Genomic DNA, 21,255 nt, shown 5'->3' with positions numbered 1-21,255 from the left:
AAGAACTCCACACAAAGCATTTCTGCCTATGTGACTGAACACAACATGCAGTTTTGGTACAGACTGTAGCTCTTGCTGGTCAGAGAAGTTATGCAGAAGTTCTCATTGCAGCAGAGATTTCCATCATTGAGCAAACAAGCAAACAGCTTTCGTCTTACTCTCCTCATACATCCCACAGACGATAGAGGCTTAGCGGTTCACAAATCTTTTTGGAACTGCAGCCGGTGGCAGAGATCTTCAGTGAAATTATTATTTAAAGAGAATTTTTTTCTTTTGATTTTTTTTTTTTTTCTTTTTTTTTTTTAATGGAAGAATGTTCCCTCGGAAACATAAAAAACATTTGATTGTTTCTCTAGGTAACTGACAGAAAGGGAAATGACAAGTCTCAGCCTTTATCTCCAAACAATAAATGTTGTTGCTTGAAATAAATCAGTTTAGATAACCTCTTAGGGCGAAATAGGGCTTATTTAGCAAAGCGAGGAGTGTTTAAGTGTTTAACATAAATCTTTTAAAAACTTCTGAGTAGTCCCAGTGGTCCAGTAGTCCAGAAGTCATGTGTGTTACCAAGGGGTAGTCGTACTTTCCCTGTCTGACACTCTGTTGTTTGCATTCTACAAGCAGATATTGTGTTAACAGAGCGTCTGATTTATAAATGGTAAAATGGTCAAAATAAACAGTTTAACAGTTTCTTTAAAGTTCCTTCCAGACCACAAGCTTAAGTTCAACATTCAGAGATGCAATCAGCTGTATGTTATTACCATCTACAACTTGTGGATCCCAATGACTGTATATAAAGATGGACAATAAAGATCCACTTCCTCCTACTGTACAAAAATGAAGCCAAAATAGACTGGATATGGGCATTGCCATCTTGTGCTGGTGATGTAATTTGGAGCTAGAATCTGCACAGTAGTGATCAATGGGTGGAGCCACAGTAGCGAGGTCCTACCCATACACCTGCCCGACTCAATCGCGAGCACACACACAGCTGTCAATCACGACGTCACACCCCCTTTTTTTAGAGCATCAGATAACTAATTTAAAAACAAAACTTAAAAGAAAAAATGAACTTTTGAACATACATCACTAGGATAAGAACTACCTAAAATGACAGAAACCATCTTTGGGAAAAATTTATTTGGCGTGTACTTTTTTTTTTTTTTTTTTTTTTAAGGTTTGGCCCATGTCCCACCTGCTAATATACCACCAGGGGGCGACTGAGATGTTTTGCGTACAAGCTTCACAGGAATTACTTTATCTCATGTGGAGAATTCTGGGTTTTAAAACTACAATTTGGGTGTGTGCCCTTGCAAAAACATCTGAGTTTTTCTTCCAAAAGAGCTGCTGATATAAGATGATATTCCATGACACTTCTTTAACCATTTCTGAATAAAAGCACAGTGCAAAGATACAAAGGAAGTTATTAAGTCTAAAGACTGTCAGAACATAACAATTAAACACCGTAGTCTTTGCAATAACATACTTAAAGACAGCAGTCAAATAAATGGTTTCAACTAATTCCCTGAATGTCCTTTCAATCCTTTTGTGGATTGCATTTGCTCCTTTATGTCCTTTTTTTTATTATGTAATATTTTTATCAAGTAGTTTTTCCCCCCGTTTCACCCTCATGCAGTTTCTGTGTTTTATTATTAATTGGGAATTTATTAGACCTTGGATATATTTAGTGCAGCCAGGAGCAGAGAAACATGAACTGTAGTTTGATTCAGGAGGAATGTCAGTACATTTCATGCCTGAGGACCAATTTTCCTGTTGATGGAGAATGGGCAAAACTGCAAAAAATTCTAGTGAAGATTATATCTATTCACATGAGTCATATTTTCATTGCAGAGACAACAGGATTTGTTGATAAACTTTTTGAATGTCTGACAACCAAGAACTACCTGGGAAATCCTGCTGCCAAGGAGGCTCCTAAAGAGGAGGTCAAACTACCTGCAGTCAAGTCTGATGTTGTGGAGGTATGAAAAGTTGCTGAGAAATGGCTACATTTGGACTCTGAAAATAATAGCTTGCCTGTGGCCACGTAATAAATTGTCTTTCAAGTGGTTTTGTAGATAAGTGGGTAGAGCATAAAACAAAAATGGGCATTGTGTTTGGATTAAAGGATTTGATAAATATCTCAATGTGTGTTATTAGACACAGTGCGTATTCAGATATCTTGACCTTTTATAACCAACATTCTCTCCCGACTGAGAAGAAAATGTTTTTTGATCATATCTTAGTATCTTTAAATCTCTTTCTGTTTTCAAAACATAAACTAGGGGAGCTGGTAAGTTGTAACTTTTTTTCCTTCCCCCCTCAAGCCTGAAACTCCAGAGGAGGAGAGAGAAAACAGGTGGAGGAGAAGTCCTCTGAGAAACCGGTCTGACTTCAACGAGTCCAGGTATGGCTCTGGCTTCAGGGATATTTTTCAGCTCAGCTTAATGACCAAGCACAAGGCATATGTAGATATTATTCTGCCATTTGAGATGTACAACACTTATATTCCTGCCTAATGCTGAAATTTCCAATACAAAAGGCCTTCCTTTCTTACTGCTGATGAAATTCCCATCATTTTGCATGATCTAGTTGTGCAGAGATAATGACTTGTGGCTATATTTGAGTGGTTAGTTTCAAATCCCATGAGTCCTGCTTTTAGCTTGATGAAAACCCTGGTGTCCAGTAGCCTATCCCTTGTCTGTAACACATCTAGTCCATAACAGATAGGAAAATTCCACAATTCTTATACTATCATTGAAGACAACAGTTGAAGTGTGTCATGTGCTTGTCTAATTTTTATTTTGCAGCATTAAGTCAGTTAAACAACAGAGCCATGCCATATACCCCAATTCCTTTGAGCTTCTTTTTATGGCACAAATAATGTTCACTTCACTATGTAAAAGCTGCTGTTAATGAAACTCAATATTTCCTGTAGATTTTTTAAGGGAAAAAAAAGCCTTTCAGGGAAATGTAAAATAGACAGAAAAATGTGTTGAAGGTTTATTAACAGAAAGAAGCAGCAACAGCAAATTAACACAGTGCATTGGAGCAGTTGAGAAAGAAGGGAAGCTTTTTACTTAAATATGATCAAAATATTCTTATAAAACAAGGGAAATCACTGGGAATTGAAACCTCTCTCTAACAACAACTTGTGGCAACTCTTCTGTGCAGTTAAATAAAGGCCACTGCTTGAGAACAGATGTCAACGTGCATATTAATAGATACATATTAAAATATGATCCATGTGTCCTTATTTGATAGTCATTAAGACCAACATTTGTCTTAGCTGGTTTAAGATTCAGTCCTGCTAGAACCCTCTTAAATATGTCTGTCTGACTCTTGCATTTAAAACAGGCATAAAGATAGTAGTTCAAATGTGTTCCCTCTAACCCACCAACCAAACAGGAGCCGCGATGACAGGAGGCGAGATGAGCGCAAGCGCCGTGAATTCGATCGGCACGGGAAGAGCAGCAGCGACTCCCACCGCGAGCGGGAGCGGCACGAGCGTCGCAGGGGCAGCCCCCGTGGGAGGAGCTACAGCCGCAGCCGCAGCCGGAGCAGGAGTGGCAGCCGAGGAAAGAGCAGGGACAGGGAGCACAGAGGAGGCAGAGGTGAGAAAGTTCCTCTGCATCCCACCCCCACAACCATTAACAACAGCACAGGGGACCAGACCCAGGAGTGTAGAAGTTCCTGAAGCTCCTGTCAGCACAGTTGAACTGTGCATTAGTGATGCAGAGGTGCTGCAGGAGACTTCATGGGTGTGAAGTGCTTAAGATCGTTGAGAAGGGACTGAATGGAGATCTGGATATAGCTGTGTTGGATTGTTGGTCAGTGTTGCTGGGAGTTGTTATCGATAAGGAACAATGTGGACAGCTGTGCATTCACGACAGTTGGTATTCAACAACACGGGTTGGAATTGGCCTTATTACCTGCAAGGTTAATCTATAACTCTAAATGTTTGGCATGACGAGAGAAGTAGCTGTTGTTTAAAGAGCTTAAAACTTACAGGGTTTAAATTTCTACTACGGTGCACTACTTTACTCTAATATTTATTTGTGTTTTGTTAAAATATCTGTCTATTTCTGCTTGTCTTTAACAGACTTTAAGTCAAAGTTTGAGGTTGAAAGAAAGGATACCGACGGCTACAATTCTTCAACCACATCCGGCCCCCCGCAGCAGCACCCACTGCCTCTCCTGCCCCTGCCCACACCTCCGCACCCTTTTTCCTCCTCTTCCTCATCGTCCGCTGGAGTCTCAGGGGCTGGAGGCGTTCCCGTGGTAACACTGGCTCACTTGCCCGATAGCACTACAGACAGCTGGTCTGGCTACTATGGCACCCAGAGGCAAGATGGTGTCGGGAAGCCATTCAACAATAAGAGCGCTTCACTCAAACAGCGTTGCAGGGATTACGATGGTAGGAAACGAATGAATCATCTTTTCCTCCTTACCTTTGATACCTGCCTTCTATCAGTTATTCTACTCTTATTAACATTCCTTCTGCCATCTTAAGTAGCAGTTTGCACTGTACAGCTGTTGCATTAGGAAGATATTTAAACTGGGATCACAGTGAAAATTTCAGCTTTTGTTCAAATAGGGAAAAAAATGTCGATGTAGAGCCTATATGTCATGGACATTGTAAGGTTTGCTCTGGCTACCTCTGCCTCTATCTTCCCATGAGGGTTATTGATTGCCTTGTTTAGTCTCATCACTGTTTAGCACTCCTTTTCTTGTCCCCTGTGAAAGGCAGGAAAGCAAGTAGGGTTGCACCCAACTCTCCACAGAGACACAAGAGGGTTTAAACTTACCGACTGTCCCTGAAGCACACTGTTATCTGTCACGGTGCTCAAACACACCCACTAGGGACGCAGTGCCTTAATGAGCCTTTGGGGTAAATACAAGCGCTGTATGTCTCAGCTGCTTTGAACTTGAACAGTTGTTCATCCCATTTCATCCCATTGCTCCTTTGTTTGCTTTTATTCTCATATATATGTACATAGTCATATTTTTGTCTGAATCTCTACTTAAATTCGACCACCAGGAGGCACTCAAAGGTATCTGGAGAAAAAGTACCAAGAAGATTTGTAGGTTTTGCTAAGATAATGTTTATGATGCCTTAAACATCTAAAAAAAACTACATATGTATGAAAAAACAAAGTTTTGAAGTTTGTTTTTCTCCACAGAAAAAGGATTTTGTGTCCGTGGTGACCTTTGTCCATTTGACCATGGCAACGACCCTCTCATCGTGGATGATGTCAATCTACCAAATATGATTCCATTCCCGCCCCCACCTGTTATGCCCCCCGCCGGTCTGCCCATGCCCCCGATTACTGAGCCACCCCCTTCCCTCAGGATGCCTTCGATGCCACCCTATGGCCAGCCACCACCGCCAGGTGTCTTCCCCATGACTGGTAAGTGGTACCGCGACATTATTGCATAAATGGTAACTTTTAGAAATAGCATATGTTCTGCATTTTGTTGTGAGTAGTGAGTATTCCAATGGCTAGTAGAGTTGTGAAAGCAACTTGTGATTCTATAAACTGCTGCAGCTAGTGGAAAAAAAAGAAAAATTATCCTCCTCCTAAGCACTTGTTTGCCCCATAATATACATTTCCTCCACCTATCATTTTCTCAGTATGGAAATTATTTGTTATATTTTGAAAGTTACATTTCCTGTCACTTGTGGTCATCTCTAAGTGACTAACCCTTTTTTTGTTTCCATCAACACTTCCGTTAGACAATGTGTTTATATGTTGTAATGACATATTTGACAGATGAAAAATCTCTAAAGTTTAGTCCTTAATTTTATTTGTATTTTTGTGTGTATTCATAATAGTCTTAGTCTTATGTCTATAGCTGATACAAATGGATCAGACAAAACACAAATATCATGCAGAGGGGTGGAAGTAAATTGTTAATTTTAATGACATAATTTCCGTATCTCGGTTCCCTTTTGCAACCCTTTTTTAATTTCTCCCCTGTATGTACCTGGTGGAAGAAAATAGTTTTCCATGAGAAAGCTCTGCTCCTAGGCCCATCATACATACCATCCTGCCTTTTCAGTTCCACAGTTACTGAGCATCTTATATTTTAACCTTTATTATTATTATTGTTGTTATTATTATTGTTATAATTATTACCTTTTTATTATGAATGTTTTGTGCAAGTTATAAAATGGTGACTCAGGATGATGGAGAGAAAAAAGTTTCGATTTGAAGGCAAAATACAAGGCAGAAAAAACTGTAGCTACTTTACTATAGCTTAATAATGGAGTCTACTTGTTGATAGTTTCCATAGTTTTATTTTTCAGATGTGTTGTAGGAAATCAATATATTCCTCAATACTGGGGTGTATTAGGGCTTTGTGTTTTTAGGGTGGTTTATGTCTGAGCGATCGGTTTGGACGGTTGATATTTTCTTTAGTTCTCTTTTGTGCATTTTAGATATGAATGTGAACTGTTATGTTAAGTAATAACCAATGACAGCTTCAGTTCAAGTGCACAGACTATGCCTTTACTTGTCTTCCTGCATACTAGTGATACTACTACTTGTTGAAACCTTTGAGATATCACTGTTTTATTCTTGCTGCACGGACAGGAGTTAATGAGCAAACCAGTATTTCACTCCAATATACATTTTTTTAAAAACAAAACTGATGGTGATTAAAACGCAGCAGTCTCTTTGTGGCTTATTCTGCCCATTGCTTTGTTGATACAGATTCTGCAAGTGATGCTCTGTTTGTTTTTTGTTTTTTTCTGATTTGCTATAAATTAGAAGCCAAATATATATAGCCCATCGTAGTTTTTAAGTTAAAGCATTGTAACAGGTATTTTCACTTCCTGCCATTTCCCCTGTCATATCAAAGCAACCTGTGTGGCATGAAAAAAGATTAACTAGTTCAAACCCGAGACTCACTGTCATACCTGCGATATACCTGAGACATTAGCTTGGGCTTGTGTCTCCCTCAGGACCCCCACTGATAGCAACCAGTGGGATTGATACCCCCAACCACCAATCTGCAATCACATCTTCTCCTCCTATTGGACCGCCTGGTGTGGGGCTGCCGCCTACTCTTCCTCCTCCTCCTCCTCCACCTCCTCCTCCTCCTCCTCCTCCTTCGTCCTCGTCTGTGTCTCTACGTCCCCAATATGTCCAGTCTGAATGTAAGCAGCAATGCTTTTCCTATTCAGATTTGGACTGTGTGTTTGGAGGCGACATTGCTTTGGCTTTTTGTTCCAGTTTTCCTTTCAGAGATAATTGTGATTATTTTATTTCCTGCAACTTGAGTTCTCCTTTGTGTTCAGTTTATAATTAAAGTAAATCGGACTTTATAAAGTTGAGCTATAATGACTAAACCAGTGAGAGTTGAGTTGCTTTCTATTTTTCTGTTATTTTAAGTTGGTCTGTGTGTGATTTGGCAGTTTATCTACTGTGTGATGTCCATACACTGAATTTCTTTAGACAGCAGTAACAGCTGTTGACCAGAGGGTAGCACTATTTACCTAATACAACGTTGCTCTGAGCAATTAACAGCTCTACTGCATCCGGTTGTGTTGAATGCTTTTCTGCTCACGAATAATTCCAGTAATAATGGAAAGCAGAAAAGTGGTTTTATTTTTATTCAATCACAAATTCAGGTTTTTGACTTTAATTCAACTCTGATGGTTAAAATTACAATTGTCACAAAAGGTCCCATTTTGTTAAATTTTGCCTTAAATTTTAAAGTAAGCGGTGCCTCAATATAAAAATGGTCATCTTATGGTTTCTCAACTTGTTTATCATCCTATGAGTTTTTTTTTTTTTTCAATTAGTATAATGATACTTTAATTTTTTTCATATGTGCTTTTTTAAATATTTTTTGTCAGTGTTACATATTTATTGTAATTACCACTCAGAGCTGTATTTTACATAGAAAGTCACAGGTTTAAATTATTGATATTGCGTGCAAGTCAGTGATTGGCAGGCACTATTTATATATTTATGTAGGACTGCTTTTTTTCATTGTGTAATTTCATTTTATGTTCATTGTTCATTTTTTGGTTAGTTTTTTCACTTTTTTATAACTGTTGGTTACATAATGCAGCTAACAGCCGGTGTCTGTGTGTCTGTGTCTGTGTGTCTGTGTGTGTGTTCATTTTTAAACATTAGATAACTATGATCCAGAGGGCTACAACCCAGAATCCCCAGGCCTGACTGCAGCAGGTCGTAACCCATACCGTCAGTTCATTCCCCGGGTGCAGACCCAGCGCTCCAACCTCATCGGCCTCACCTCCAGCGAAGGTCAAGGCTCCAGAGGTAGCAAGTATTTCCCTTCTAAGTACTCACATTCCTACCTTATCGCACTGATGCTTGTGTAATTAAAAGACAGCTTTGCACCTAACACTAAAACTCATAGTTATTATTGTTTTTCTCTGCGTTTGTGCCTTTGTGTGCATCTTCCAGCTGCAAACATAGTGATCCAGACAGAGCCGGCCACCGTAGCCAGCACTCCTGGAAGTAACGTGTCCCGTTTCAACACAGAGCAGGACAGCAGGAAGAGAACCATGGGACATAATACAGCTGAGGGACCAGCAGCTAAAAAACCCTGGATGGAAAAGTAAGGATTCAGTGACACAGTGTATTTTCAAGAGTTTCCCTGCAAACTGAAAAAATTAAAATTTGACAGGGAAAAAAAAACCTGCCTATAAGGAAAAATCTTGAACTAGGATTGCATGTAATCTGTATTGCAACAGCATTATGTCCAATGATCCAATTACACAAACCCACAGAAAGAAAACTGAAAAGAGAGCCTTGTTTCAAGCCAAGGTGACTCATAGGTCAGCAACTGATCTTTTGTCTCAGTTGTGGGTAGCAGGGACGCACAAAAGATGCCCATGACTAGGAGATTCTACCCCTAATCCATCTTTAGTGTCAAGCAGGTTTTAACGTGGTACTCTTTCTCACGTATAACTGTTACATAGCTTTTAGGAATTTAGTATGAGAGCTTGAATCTCCAGGTCATCAGTGTGGGTTCTGTTTCGTTGACCAAAAGTTGATTAGCTTGTCTTCTTTTTCCATTATTTTCCCCTGAAAAGTGCCTTGGCAAACATACACACAGTTTTTCTCTCTGTTTCAGGCCAAACTTTAACAACCAACATAAGAGCAGTTTTCCCAAGAGGAATCACTATGTGAACACCAAGCTGGAGGTGCGCAAGATCCCTCGTGAACTCAACAATATCACCAAGCTCAATGAGCACTTCAGCAAGTTTGGAACCATTGTCAATATACAGGTAAAATGCACCATTGGCTCCTCTGCACTAAGTAAAGAGTGTAAAGGCATCACATTTACTATATCTGGCTCACATACTCTTTTATACTCTCAACACAACTTAAAAAATGACTAGCTGGACTATGCAGAGGCTCTCTTCATACCTGGCATTAACCTGCGTCTTGGGTGATCTGATCAACAGTGAACAGCTCTAAGTACGTCAGTTCACACCTGGCATTTAAAATGCGTCTCTACATGCGTCTCAAGTGACCACTTCTCATCACACTTCCCCCCTCTATAACCAAAAAAAACTCGTACATCATTTCCGTTTGCAAAGACCAAATGCATTGTTGTTTTTAACCGGCAGGAGGCAGCAATGCACTTCTCATGCCTAGTCTGCCAGAAAATAAAAGAAGTAGAAGAAGAAGAAATAAGAACAGTAAAGACAGGTTCTACTCAAATTGCCCAAGATGTTTGATGCACTTGTAATATATCTCTATGGGCTTTTCAAAATTGTAATACATCGTGGACAAAGCCAGCTTACAGGATTTGTAAGACTTGTATTTGTTTGCGAATGAGTATGTACATCCGCTTACGCAGAGGACATCAGTTGAGTAGGCGGTCCTTCGGTGTGGCCCAGGATACACTCGCATACACATTGCATACATTCATGTCTAAAAGAATGTGGCCATATGCGACCCGGACCACCTACGAATGTGGTCTGAGCAATCGGATCTCAATGCGTCATCGATGCGTCTTGGGTGCATTCGCACCCGTAGTTAGAGCTGTCTACTTGTGATCGGGTCACCCAAGCTTCACTTTAAAGCCAGGTATGAAGAGGGCCAGAGTGAAGAACAATACAGAGTAAGTTAAGTCTCTTTAAACATCATAAAATGTGAATGGTACAATAGAATATATTAAATATATTGTCAAATTGAATGTTGGTAATGCTACTTTGGATCCACTGGATGGGGAAATGTGGCTATTTTCTTTATCCAGCAACGAGTTAATGAGGTTCAGCACTGAAGAAAAATTATTTTCATTATTTATGTGTACCTAACCTGCACGCTCTACTCTCAATCAAGGTTGTGTTTGGTGGAGACCCAGAGGCAGCATTGATTCAATATACAAAGAATGAAGAGGCCAGACGGGCCATATCCAGTATCGAGGCAGTCCTCAACAACCGCTTCATCCGTGTGTACTGGCACCGTGAGCCCGGCACCAACACCACAGCGCTTCAGCAGCAGGATCAGAGCTCAGGGAGCCAGGCATCTGGATCAGCACCCAGTCAGGGGCCGCAGCACAGCAACGTGCATAAGGTTAGTATAAAAAGCTAAAACACATACAAGTCCTTGATCTTTTTATACTGATCCCTTAGTCTTAGTCACACATCTGAAGCCCTTCATCAATTTTTTTTTCTCCCTTTTCTTTTATCTGCAGGGGATAAAACAGCACAATCCAGCCGCCTATGTGTTGAACAAGACTGTACCAAAGCATCGCCTGCCAGCAGCAGCTGGGACCACAGCTGCAACCAAGCTGGACAGCCTGAACCCAAACACAGACACTGTCACTGTACGTTTTAGTCTCTATGCTTGTGTGTGTGTGTGTGTGTGTGTGTGTGTGTGTGTGTGTGTGTGTCAGGTGATGCTAGACCTGGGTGAGATAGCATTTTCAAATAAATGTTTGTTTAAACAGGATTGGAATACCACACTTACTAATAGCTTCAGAAGAATACAAATAATGTCAGGCATGTTGTGTTTCTGTGAAAAGTTGATTAAGTTGACATGGCTCTGTGAGGCTGTACTTACATACAGTGGTAGTTTGAATGCTAATGGCAGTATGTCAACATGCTCACAATGACAAAGCTAACATGTTTACGTTAAATAAGTATGCTATAAGCTGGTTTATCCCACTTGAACCATGGCCACCTGCTAACAAAATGCCTATGTAATCAAACCAAAAATATCAGGTGTTGTTTTACACCCAGATCATTTTGATATCACTTTCCTATTTCAGAGATCATAAAATGTCTATACTTAGAGTTTCTCTCATTTGCGTTACTAGGCAACATCTAAACAGGAAGGGGTTCGCAAGGCTTGGCCAGGACTTTATAATCCTGGCAAGTTTTAAAACTGGGAAAGACAAATTTTACAGATTGTTGTCTCTCTCAAGAACAGGGAATAATAATGTGTACTGCTACATGGTATTATCAGAACTGTCTGTCTAGCAGTGATAAGGTTATATAGCGTTCTATCCCCCCTTTGTCATAGACTCGCCGTCTCTCCCTCCCTTCCTTTTACCTGGGACCTCTCCATATATCTTTATTTTCTGTGTGGTTTTTGCCACATTTCCTCTCCGGTCTTCTGTCCTTTCCCCTGCACCTGGCCCTTGGACTCGAGCAACCGGCTTCACCACGCCTAATGTTATTTAGGTCCTCTGTTTATGTTCTCTTTCCTCTTCCTGTTGTTAGTTGATTTGGAATTCAAGATTCACACAAATACGATACAAAGTTAAAAGTACATTTACGTGAGAAGCTATTTATCCTTTTTTTTCCGGTTGTTTTTGAGGGTTAACCCCCATCTCAGAGCTATTTAACTAAGGCTCAGCTGTTGCCGTTTTTATATAGTTAAATACTGTAAGCAACGTCATAGATGTCTGGTTGAATTTCCCTGTTACTGAAAGTTAATCCACACCATCCAACCAATCAGAATCCAAAATTTTCAGTGGCCATGGTATAAATAGGTACAATGATTACCACGTTAACTATCTTAGTTTAACAAATAAGCATGCTATCTGTCTGCCAGTTGTGTGTCGCAGGTGCTATCGCCGTAGTCAAAGCCGAACAGTGTAGCCTGAATATTAATAACACGCCCACATCAGGTCACTACACCCAGCCTCCAATGTGTGTGCCAGAGAGATGGGAGAGCACACACTGCAGCAGCATTTTCAGCCATTACATCACCACTGTGAAACTAGAAGCCGTAGAATCTTAGAGAGACATGAAGATTTCTGTTCAGTCGCCCTACCCATCCAGAAACAGCTTTCAGAGGATCTGCAAGAAAGAATTGGAGAAACTTGTATAGAGGTGGACAGCAATAGAGGAGAAGGAATAATCATTTGCTTGCATGCATCCTGGGATGTGACAGAGTTATGAGCTGTTGGTGTTTAACAATACATTCGTGTTTGTTTATTCCTACGTCTCTCTATAATCTCATTCTGATGGCCTAAATATGTCGCGCTCTCTCTCTCTCTCTCTGTGGCAATTAGGTGGCGCCTGCACTGACAAACACCCAGAAGAGCCCCTACACTTCCACAGCTCTCAAGTCGTCCTCAAAGAGCCTTGGAAAAACAGGAAAAGCACTGGAAGCACAGGAAGTTCTCAAGAAGAAGCAGGCATGTTGCTTAATTTTTTTTAATACATATTTTCACTGCTGTGAGTATAGCAGAGCTATGATTAACCTTTTTTTTTTTCACAGGGGCCACTAGTGAGAAGCAGGCTACCACTGAGAGAGAAAATATCCAGCAATAGCAGTGTATTTTCCACCTCTGTGAATGTATTTTATTTATTGTTGTTGTTGTTGTTGTTTTTTTTCTTTTAGGAGGCATTAAAACTCCAGCAGGACATGAGGAAGAAGAAGCAAGAGATGTTAAAGACACAGATTGAGTGTCAGAAGGTAAGACTGGCCTCAGCACCCCTTCCCATCCATTTATCTCTGCAACTCTCGGCGTTCTTCTCCTCATCCTTTTATTTCCTGTGCTCTGTCCGTGCCTTTCCTCTCATCTTTACTGAACTCTCCCTCCACTTTATTTCCCCCTGCTCCCTTTCCTTTTCCTGTCTTTTACACCTTCCTCTGCCTCACTGTTGTTCTTCCTCATCCAGGCCCTGATAAACCGTCTGGAGAAGAACAGAGGGATGAAACCCGAGGAGAGAGCCAACATCATGAAAACCCTGAAGGACCTGACGGACAAGATCGCCCAGCTGCAGAATGAAATGAATCCTGCCTCCCAGGTATCCAGCACCAAAACCAACCACGGCCAGACCAAGACCAAGACTGATGTAAGTTTTGGCCGTTTCGGCTGGGAACATGACGGAGTACATCGTCTCCTTTAAACAGAAACAGTCAAACATAGTGCTTCCTTTCCTTTGCAGCACAGATACTGTAACCGTGTCTACTGTGAGAAAAGTGGAGGGGTAGATTTAATCTCTCAGTATACACCTTACCAGCTCACAATTTGATATTTTTTCATTGACTGACCTTGTTAGACAGAAGGTGTACAAAAATTGATCTGATTATGTTCATATTCTGCCGTATGTGTAAACCAAGCTCACGTACTCTGTCAATTTTTTGCACACTGTGCTGCTGCTGTGGGTCTGCTTGGAAACTGTCAGTTTTTCCATTGCTTATCCGTATTTAAGTGAACAGAACAATTTCTCATTTTCCATGGCATGTGACCAGGCCCAGAAGGAACTGCTGGATGCAGAGCTGGACTTTCACAAGAAGATGAGCTCTGGAGAGGACACAACAGACCTCAAGAGAAAACTGGGGCAGCTACAGGTGGAGGTAATACACATCCAAACACATACACACATGGTAAACTACCACATGAATCATCAGCATTTTTCTTGAGTGCTGAAGCTGACATTGTGATACCTAGAAAAGCCCTAGAAGAAGTCAAGAGATAAGATAGTAGTCACATGTGTCACTCAACACTGCCTGATAGTATATAAGTAGAAAAGATGAAAGTAACATGCACATCAAAATACCTTTTTACAGTTGCAGGAATAAAAGAAGCACTGCAAAGGGAGGAAACCAGTAGTATTCAAACACTGTGGAAATGGCTACCAATAAAATCAATAAAGCAATGTTTTGATCCCCAGAGAGGAATAAATAATACAAATAAAATCCACAGTTTTCAGTTGTGTTCTTTTTATTCCCACAGTCAAGTTCAGGGGAAAATCTTATTCAGATCTGGGCCGGAAAAATCTCTAAACTATAGAAGCTTTACCTGGAGGAAGTGTGTTTAACTGCTACGTATTAGCACTGATGCTGCTTGGCATGTCATTGCCTGACTGTACAATCATATGAAAACTCACTTACACTGATGTAATAGTTGAGTGTGAATGTGAGCTTTAAACACTTCTGCATTAAACTGCAGAAGTGACTTCTGCATTTGTATTATGGTATATAACTCATAAACTGTACAGGTCACCATAATGAGTTTATTCACAGTTTATTATTGTGCAGTACTAAACATTTTGATATTTGAATGGATGTTCGTACTGTATACAGGTGCTGATTTATAGATACAATGGAACTGAATGGGCCTCCATAGACTTAAATGCATTATATAACTCGTGAAATTTAGTTTATCTAATCATAATGAGATTATGTAGTTTGTCAGTGTTTAATACTGAGCTTTTTGGAAATATCAGTGGAAGTAAAGTTGTGTACAGTGCCTTTGATAGAAATGCAGTTGATCTCTATGAGATTTTTTTTTAAATCTAACTGTTTTTCAATAAGAGAACTCATAGGTCACAACAACAATAATTTATACACAATTTATGTGTATGTATCGATTTGGTGGCATTAAAACTGTAAGAGGAGATATAAATCAAAAGTGTCTTAGAAAGTTATGCTTTCAGGGATATGCTTATTTTAACAAAATGCAGGAAGCTAAGTTAAATTACGCAGGTATTAATATATGGTATGCGAGGTACAAATGAGCAAAAAAAGGCACTGAATAAGAGGAAGAAGTATTATACAAGACAATATGCAATCACACAGCTTTTATTTGCTTGAATTCAAGTTTGGTGTTATTTTTATCAATCCAGGTGGGGGCAATCCCCAGATGAATAGTTGTCACATTCATTATGAAATATGCAAAGAATTAGGTATTTGAAAATACAGTTTGACTGGAATTTTGAAGTGTATGGATGTTAGGCAGCATATCTTCTTGTTAAATCTGTAACTAGAAGGGCACTCGGTGGTGCACAGACCTCTGCCAAAGCCAATGTCAAACAACATACACCAGACTTCAGAGGAAAAAAAAGTGAAATCATAGTAAATGACCCGGATCTGCCGCCGAATTTGATGGGCTTTTCCCTGGCCCATGTCCCATCCCTTCAACAAGTTCTGTGCAAATCAGTTCAGTACTTTTTCCATGATTCTGCTGACAAACAAACCAACAATAGATAATTATTTTTATATCATTATATAAATAGTCAATTATTACCTCCTTGGCGGAGATAATTATATTTTACATCTCAACAGAAAAAGTACATGAAGTGAGTCTGTTGGCTGAGGCTGCTCATCAGAAAATTAAATGATTTTTGTTTGGTTTTTTTTTGTTTTGTTTTTTTCCCTCGCGAATAGAAAAAATCACTCATCTCTAAGCTGCATCCAAGTCTGTTAGTCAGCTCAGGCTCGGCCCAGATCTCCTCTCCTCTCCTGTCTAAGATAGCCGACCTCAACTGTGTTTGTGTGTGCTTCTGTGTCACAAGATCAACCTAACAAGAGCAGAGCTTTTGTTAGTAACACCCTGCCTAGCAAGTTTTTTTTTTTTTTTTTTTATATCCTCTACCCCTGTGGGTCCTAAATTAGCTAGTAGTTAAAAATGCATATTCCCCCAATCCATCCAAACCCAACCCTCCTTCTGCACATTAAACTGCAGCCACTTAAGCAAGCCCAGAGGAGCAGCCGCTAACGAAGCCAAGTCCGACACAGACCTGACACTGATGGAGCCCCATCTCATTAAAGTTTGAGCCGCTGGTCCTTGTTAGAAAATCGCAGGATGACAATTAGAGGGAGAAGTGAGGGAGGGACAAATGGAAGAGAGTGGTTGTGAGGTTGTGGAGTGGTTAGGAAGCGAGGAGATGTGACTTTAAAAATGGAGGAGTGACAACTAATTGGTAAAGGGCAGAGAGTGACAGAGGAGGAGACAAGAGTCAAGTGTATAGGGAATATTCCAGCACTGAAGATGAGGAAAATGTGCAATATTTTGCCTATGCTGTATGGGATTTTTATTGTGATTTTCCATTAACTTGTTTACTGTACAAATTAAGATTTGATTATTTTGTTATGCTAGATTTTTTTTTCTTTTTCTTTAGACACATGATAGATAAACATACTGTAGTTTCCTGGCATGTTTGTTTTCCCATCGACAGTTACAACAACACAGCATCAAGTTGCACATTCTGGTTAAATTTTTTTTTCTACATCTGTTCTTAATGATTTCTTAACACAGCCAGGCGGCGCCCATATTTTCTTGTCCATGTGTACTGAAACAAACAGAAGCCAGTCAGTTGATTTATAACATGAAACATGCCGATCTTTCCTCCTTTAGGCGACACGGTTGGGTCTGATCCGGCCTCCAGCGGGCCGAGGTCGGGGTCGAGGGAAGATGGCGCTGGAGCCCGGTTCGATGCATGTGGGCCGCGGCAGGGGCCGAAGCCGGGATATGATGGCTCACGGCAGGGCTGTGAATCGCATGGTGGTCGACCACAGACCCAGAGCCCTGGCTATTTTGGGGGTCACTCAGGAGGAGAAGGAAGAGCTAATGCCACACTTTGTGGTGAGGACTGTGTAACTCTTTGTATCATTTAGTTAAAGAGTCAGGAGTTACACTGATAAACTGTTGCAAAGAGATTTGAGAAATTGTTAAACAATTACGCAGAAATTCACTCTGATCTTTTTTTATTTTTTATTTTAGAAATTTGGGGAGATTGAGGATCTCCGTGACCAAGACGCTAACAGTGTCGTCATGACCTTCAAAACACGAAGCGAAGCAGAGAATGTAAGTCACATGACTCTAAATCAGACCAGTCTGTCTCTGCCTTTTTCTTACTCTTTCTGTCTTTCCTCCCTCCCTCTGATTACTGAAATGGTCAAATAAAAAAAGGGTTTTTGGTTTTACTGTTACAAAATCAGTGTAAGCTGTAAGTATAACTTGCAATTGTCCTCCTGTTTTGTGTTCTAGGCAGCTAACCAGGGAGCTAAATTCAAGGGTCGAGTGCTGCAGATTTCCTGGTACAAGCCCAAGACACCCTCTGTTACAACAGAGCCAGAGGAGGAAGAGGCTAAAGATGAGGACAATAAGGTATGACACATCACATGCAAACCCACGAATTTGATTTGAAACAAAGCTTTATGTTTTATCATTTTAGTAACATACAGTATAGCCACCTAGAAACCAGGAAGGAAATCCGTGTACAGTACAACTTGAAATTCGGAGTGGGGAAACTTTTGGAAGTTTTATTTATATTCACAGAATTTACTTGTACATTTCTTTCCAGTGCTTCTAAATTTTTCACTGCAGCTCCCGATGGAAAATCAGGGCAAGCCTCTCAGTACTAAGAGCATCTTAGCCCTTTGAGTAAAACTGCATTACTGTCAGATGAAATCCTCATATACTGTATTTTCGTGTTTTGAGTTGCGTTTTTGAGGTTGCGTTCTTCCTTGTATGCAATTAAGTTTTATGTATTCAGGGCCAATCCCATCACTTAAATGTGTATTTTATAATTTTTATAAGTCTTATGATACTCACTCTGAAAATATGTCTTAATGCAAGGTTAGAAATTTTTTGATTGGAAGAGTCAGACACTCAAAGCCCTTCTCATTTCAATCCAATCCTTTCAGATATAGTCGTCCTGCTTTGTGAAGTGTGAGGGGTGTCATTTATTAAATATCTCCCAGAAACCCCCAGTAGATCCTGATGCTGACAATCCTCACGACCGATTTGTGCTGGAAAATTCACAAAGAATGCAAAAGTTCCCACTTTATAAGACATAACTGTATAATCCAAGGCACTTGAATACAAAAACCCTGCAAAAATCCTATAATCCAAGTACTTTGCAAAGATTGTAATGTTCACTTTTTGTTGAAACTGTATGGTTGAGGTGTTGTATTGCATTATATTGAAATGTGTTTGTTTACTGCCAATTACATAGAATATTAGACACAGATAGGAAGGTTCATCTTACATGCAAACGAAATCAAGAACACTAAATAATCCAAACGACTTCAAGACGTCACATTGCTAAAAACGCACATGGCTGTGGCTTCCAATAGACGGTAGCACTGGTTTGCCAGGTTGCACAGTTGCACACAGTAACAGAATTGCACAGCTATATACAGTTTTAACCTTCTCACATGCAATGTGGCATTGACACAATGATCTGGATTACCGCTGCTTCTATCTGAGCAAAATCCTTTTGATCTGTGAAGCAACAGTGTGACACAATGAAAAGAACCGACACGTAAACTCGTCAGTTTAAACTTTAAGGAATCATTTTGGTGTCAGAAAAGCATAAAGGTTTTTTTTTTCCATTCAAACAGAAGGAAGCGAGCTCTTATTTGCCTGGCGAGGAGGAGGAAGAGGAGGAGGAGGAGGACGACGATGAAGACGATGAGTATGAGAGCCGATCGTGGAGACGGTGAAAGCATTGTGACTCGTCATCACCTGCTCCTCAGCAAAATCAGTGGTTACTTTTCCTCACATGCAGATAAAATCAATACAACGGAACTCACATTTTTTCCTTTCCAGTATTTTCAAACTAAGTAATTTTAGACTCTAATCAAAGTAAAAACATCTTTACTTTATTGTACATCAGAAGAAGTTTAGAGGGTCAACAGTTTTTGTATCCCTCGATTAAACAATTATTTAAAACATCTCACTTTTGCTGAGAAAGATAAATGTTAAGTTGTTCTTATAGATAGAAAAACCTATGTAAGTTTCCATGTGCTTACCAGATGATTAATATCAGTAATGCACAACATTTGTGTCTACTGTGAATAGGTATTTTTATACATACTGTATTTAAGCTCTTTTCTCACCAGTTTTTGAAAAATCTTGTCCTCCGTTCAGGGACAGCCATTCCATCACCAATAGAACGTTCTCTGTTGCTACCAGAGAGATATTTATTTATTGTCCCGCTACATAAATGCACTGTGCCGTACCTGTATTGGCACACTATGGTATGGTTTCCCATTTAACTTTTCTCACAGTTTGGTTTGGCATGGGTAATCCCAAAATGTTTAAGGATCCAAATATTTTTGACTGTGGCTCTGTGTGCTGGCATGAATGCGTGCTAGTTTGTGCATGTTGTAGTCCTAAACAAACAGAGCCACCTCCTCCCAGCACTCAAGGGTGCTGATACTATACCATGACCACATTAGAGCCAGTGCAGGTACAGAAGGATACCAGTGCAATAGAAAAACTCAAACAATGTTTACAAATTGCCATGTCCACGCACGTCAGATACAGTCTTGTAGTAAATATTCAATTTTCCCGCCTGTATTTTGTTATTCACTCAATGTCCAGTGCCACTCTGTGTAAATATAAACACCCACATGGTTGTTCTACATTTTCTAAGAGTGTGTAACATTTTTCACTTGTTTTATTCTGTCACCTGGTCACCCAAAGGGCCTGACAGGACAAGGATCAGATCACCCATTTCAAAAATGTTAGATCCATAGACAGGTGTCTGAATGTAATACTGAACAGTTGATTTTAAGATATATATATATCTATATCTATATATATAGATATATATATAAATTTCTTTGCCTTACACAATCAGCAGATGGCTGAATTTTTACAAGATTTGTGATTTACTTTTGTAAAATTTGTAAATGCTTGAAAGAGAAATTACTGTTGTACTTTTTTTTCTTTCTTTTTTTTTTTTGTCCTTTGAGTTTTGTTTTTCTGTCATTTTAAATGAATGACAAGGTTGCGTCAGGTAGAAAAGGTCGAGCAAGAGTGCATAGTGTCTCTGCTTATTCGCAAGAATTTTGCATTCGTGACCGGTCCACAATGCTATTTCACTGAATATGTCATCTAAGTAGCACATTTCTTTTAAAGCTATTCAGAGCTGCTCTGATCTGTGGAAAACACTCTGTTGAAATGTAGCTTTGCTTGTATCTGAATACTGTCAGACAAAGCTCTAAACCCAATCTACAAATGCAACCACAATGTGCACCTTTCATGACAAAAAGTTTTATATTGTGTTTTGCCTTTACATATACTGTATTTCAGAATCCTCAGGGTGGGAGGAATTAATTTTAATTTAAAGTCATATGGAAACGTGCTCAATGCAGGATAATACATTTTTGGCATTTGAAATTTTTGCTTTTGTTGCTTCCCTTAAACAAGTAACTATGTTTACATGCAGCCTAATGAAGTGTTGTTTGATGAAGGCGTATCATAACTCAGCTAAACCAATCATATCCGGTAATATAAGCAGTCAGATTGAGCACCACAACAAAGGAGAGATATTAAATTATCATCAACTGTAGCAGTCTCACTCATTTACACAATCATGCAGGCAGAAATCTGCATGTATACTTACATGCAGATTTCTGCCTGCATGTGAATGCAGTCAGTAATAAATAATTTCCTCCCACCTACAATGTCGGCAATGCTCTTGTTTGGATTGCATATCTCACTGTTGTCTAATAACTCAGAAGCCTCCTGCCATTGACTTTATTGTACTATTAAAACCTTAGAGTTCATGTTTTTGTCTCCACCATCACTGTGTCGGTCAAAATGAGGTTCAGGTGTGCGATGGAAAGCCGAAGCTTTTCCCTTTGCACTTAGTACTTTAATATGATTTGCTCGTGATATTTTTTCGTTTGTTTGAGGTCACTGGCAGTTTTAAAGGACGAACCTATACTGGCAGGAGTCTTGTGTAAGTGAGGATTCAGAGGTCTCTCCCACTTTTTGTACTATCTTCTGTATGCTACTATCTCACAATAGTGTAAAAAATGTAAAATGTTTATTGGATAATAGTTTTGGATTTGTTACTGTTTATATTTGCAGGATGTGGATGTATTTTCTTCATGTATTTTGTTTGTAAAAAATGATTTCTAATTTACAAGCATGTTTGCTTTTGCCAATAAAGATGGAGGAATGGGGTGCTTGTAAGATGATCAAAAAAAAAGAAGAAAAAAAAATACAATTTGAATTGGATCTTGGAGGGGGAAAAAAAAAAGAACATTTTGAGTTAAAGAAAGAAAA

The 21,255-nt window shown here is 39.6% G+C and overlaps 1 protein-coding gene across 5 annotated transcripts in view; it reads left to right on the top strand.

Annotated features, from left to right (window-relative positions):
* Positions 1-21,255, top strand: part of rbm27 (RNA binding motif protein 27) — a 23,227-nt gene extending 1,972 nt beyond the window's left edge. The window contains exons 3-21 of one of the 5 annotated variants that reach the window (XM_040149921.1): positions 1,849-1,976; positions 2,322-2,401; positions 3,403-3,608; positions 4,097-4,411; positions 5,178-5,405; positions 6,962-7,156; positions 8,142-8,288; positions 8,436-8,589; positions 9,109-9,262; positions 10,326-10,559; positions 10,681-10,812; positions 12,508-12,633; positions 12,840-12,914; positions 13,121-13,249; positions 13,698-13,802; positions 16,585-16,812; positions 16,951-17,034; positions 17,218-17,337; positions 18,576-21,255. In XM_040149921.1, the coding sequence (XP_040005855.1) occupies positions 1,849-1,976; positions 2,322-2,401; positions 3,403-3,608; positions 4,097-4,411; positions 5,178-5,405; positions 6,962-7,156; positions 8,142-8,288; positions 8,436-8,589; positions 9,109-9,262; positions 10,326-10,559; positions 10,681-10,812; positions 12,508-12,633; positions 12,840-12,914; positions 13,121-13,249; positions 13,698-13,802; positions 16,585-16,812; positions 16,951-17,034; positions 17,218-17,337; positions 18,576-18,677 (2,942 nt within the window). In that variant the 3' untranslated portion in view covers positions 18,678-21,255. Of the gene's footprint in view, positions 1-1,848; positions 1,977-2,321; positions 2,402-3,402; positions 3,609-4,096; positions 4,412-5,177; positions 5,406-6,961; positions 7,157-8,141; positions 8,289-8,435; positions 8,590-9,108; positions 9,263-10,325; positions 10,560-10,680; positions 10,813-12,507; positions 12,634-12,839; positions 12,915-13,120; positions 13,298-13,697; positions 13,803-14,015; positions 14,125-16,584; positions 16,813-16,950; positions 17,035-17,217; positions 17,338-18,575 lie in introns of those variants that run through there. The other 4 variants (XM_040149920.1, XM_040149919.1, XM_040149923.1 and 1 more) reach the window with 4 other exon arrangements.

The sequence above is a fragment of the Xiphias gladius genome, chromosome 17, assembly GCF_016859285.1.
Source record: "Xiphias gladius isolate SHS-SW01 ecotype Sanya breed wild chromosome 17, ASM1685928v1, whole genome shotgun sequence".
Classification (NCBI taxonomy): Eukaryota; Metazoa; Chordata; class Actinopteri; order Istiophoriformes; family Xiphiidae; genus Xiphias; species Xiphias gladius.
The sequence above is the reverse complement of the archived record's forward strand: the minus strand, read 5'-3'. Positions and strand labels throughout refer to the sequence as shown.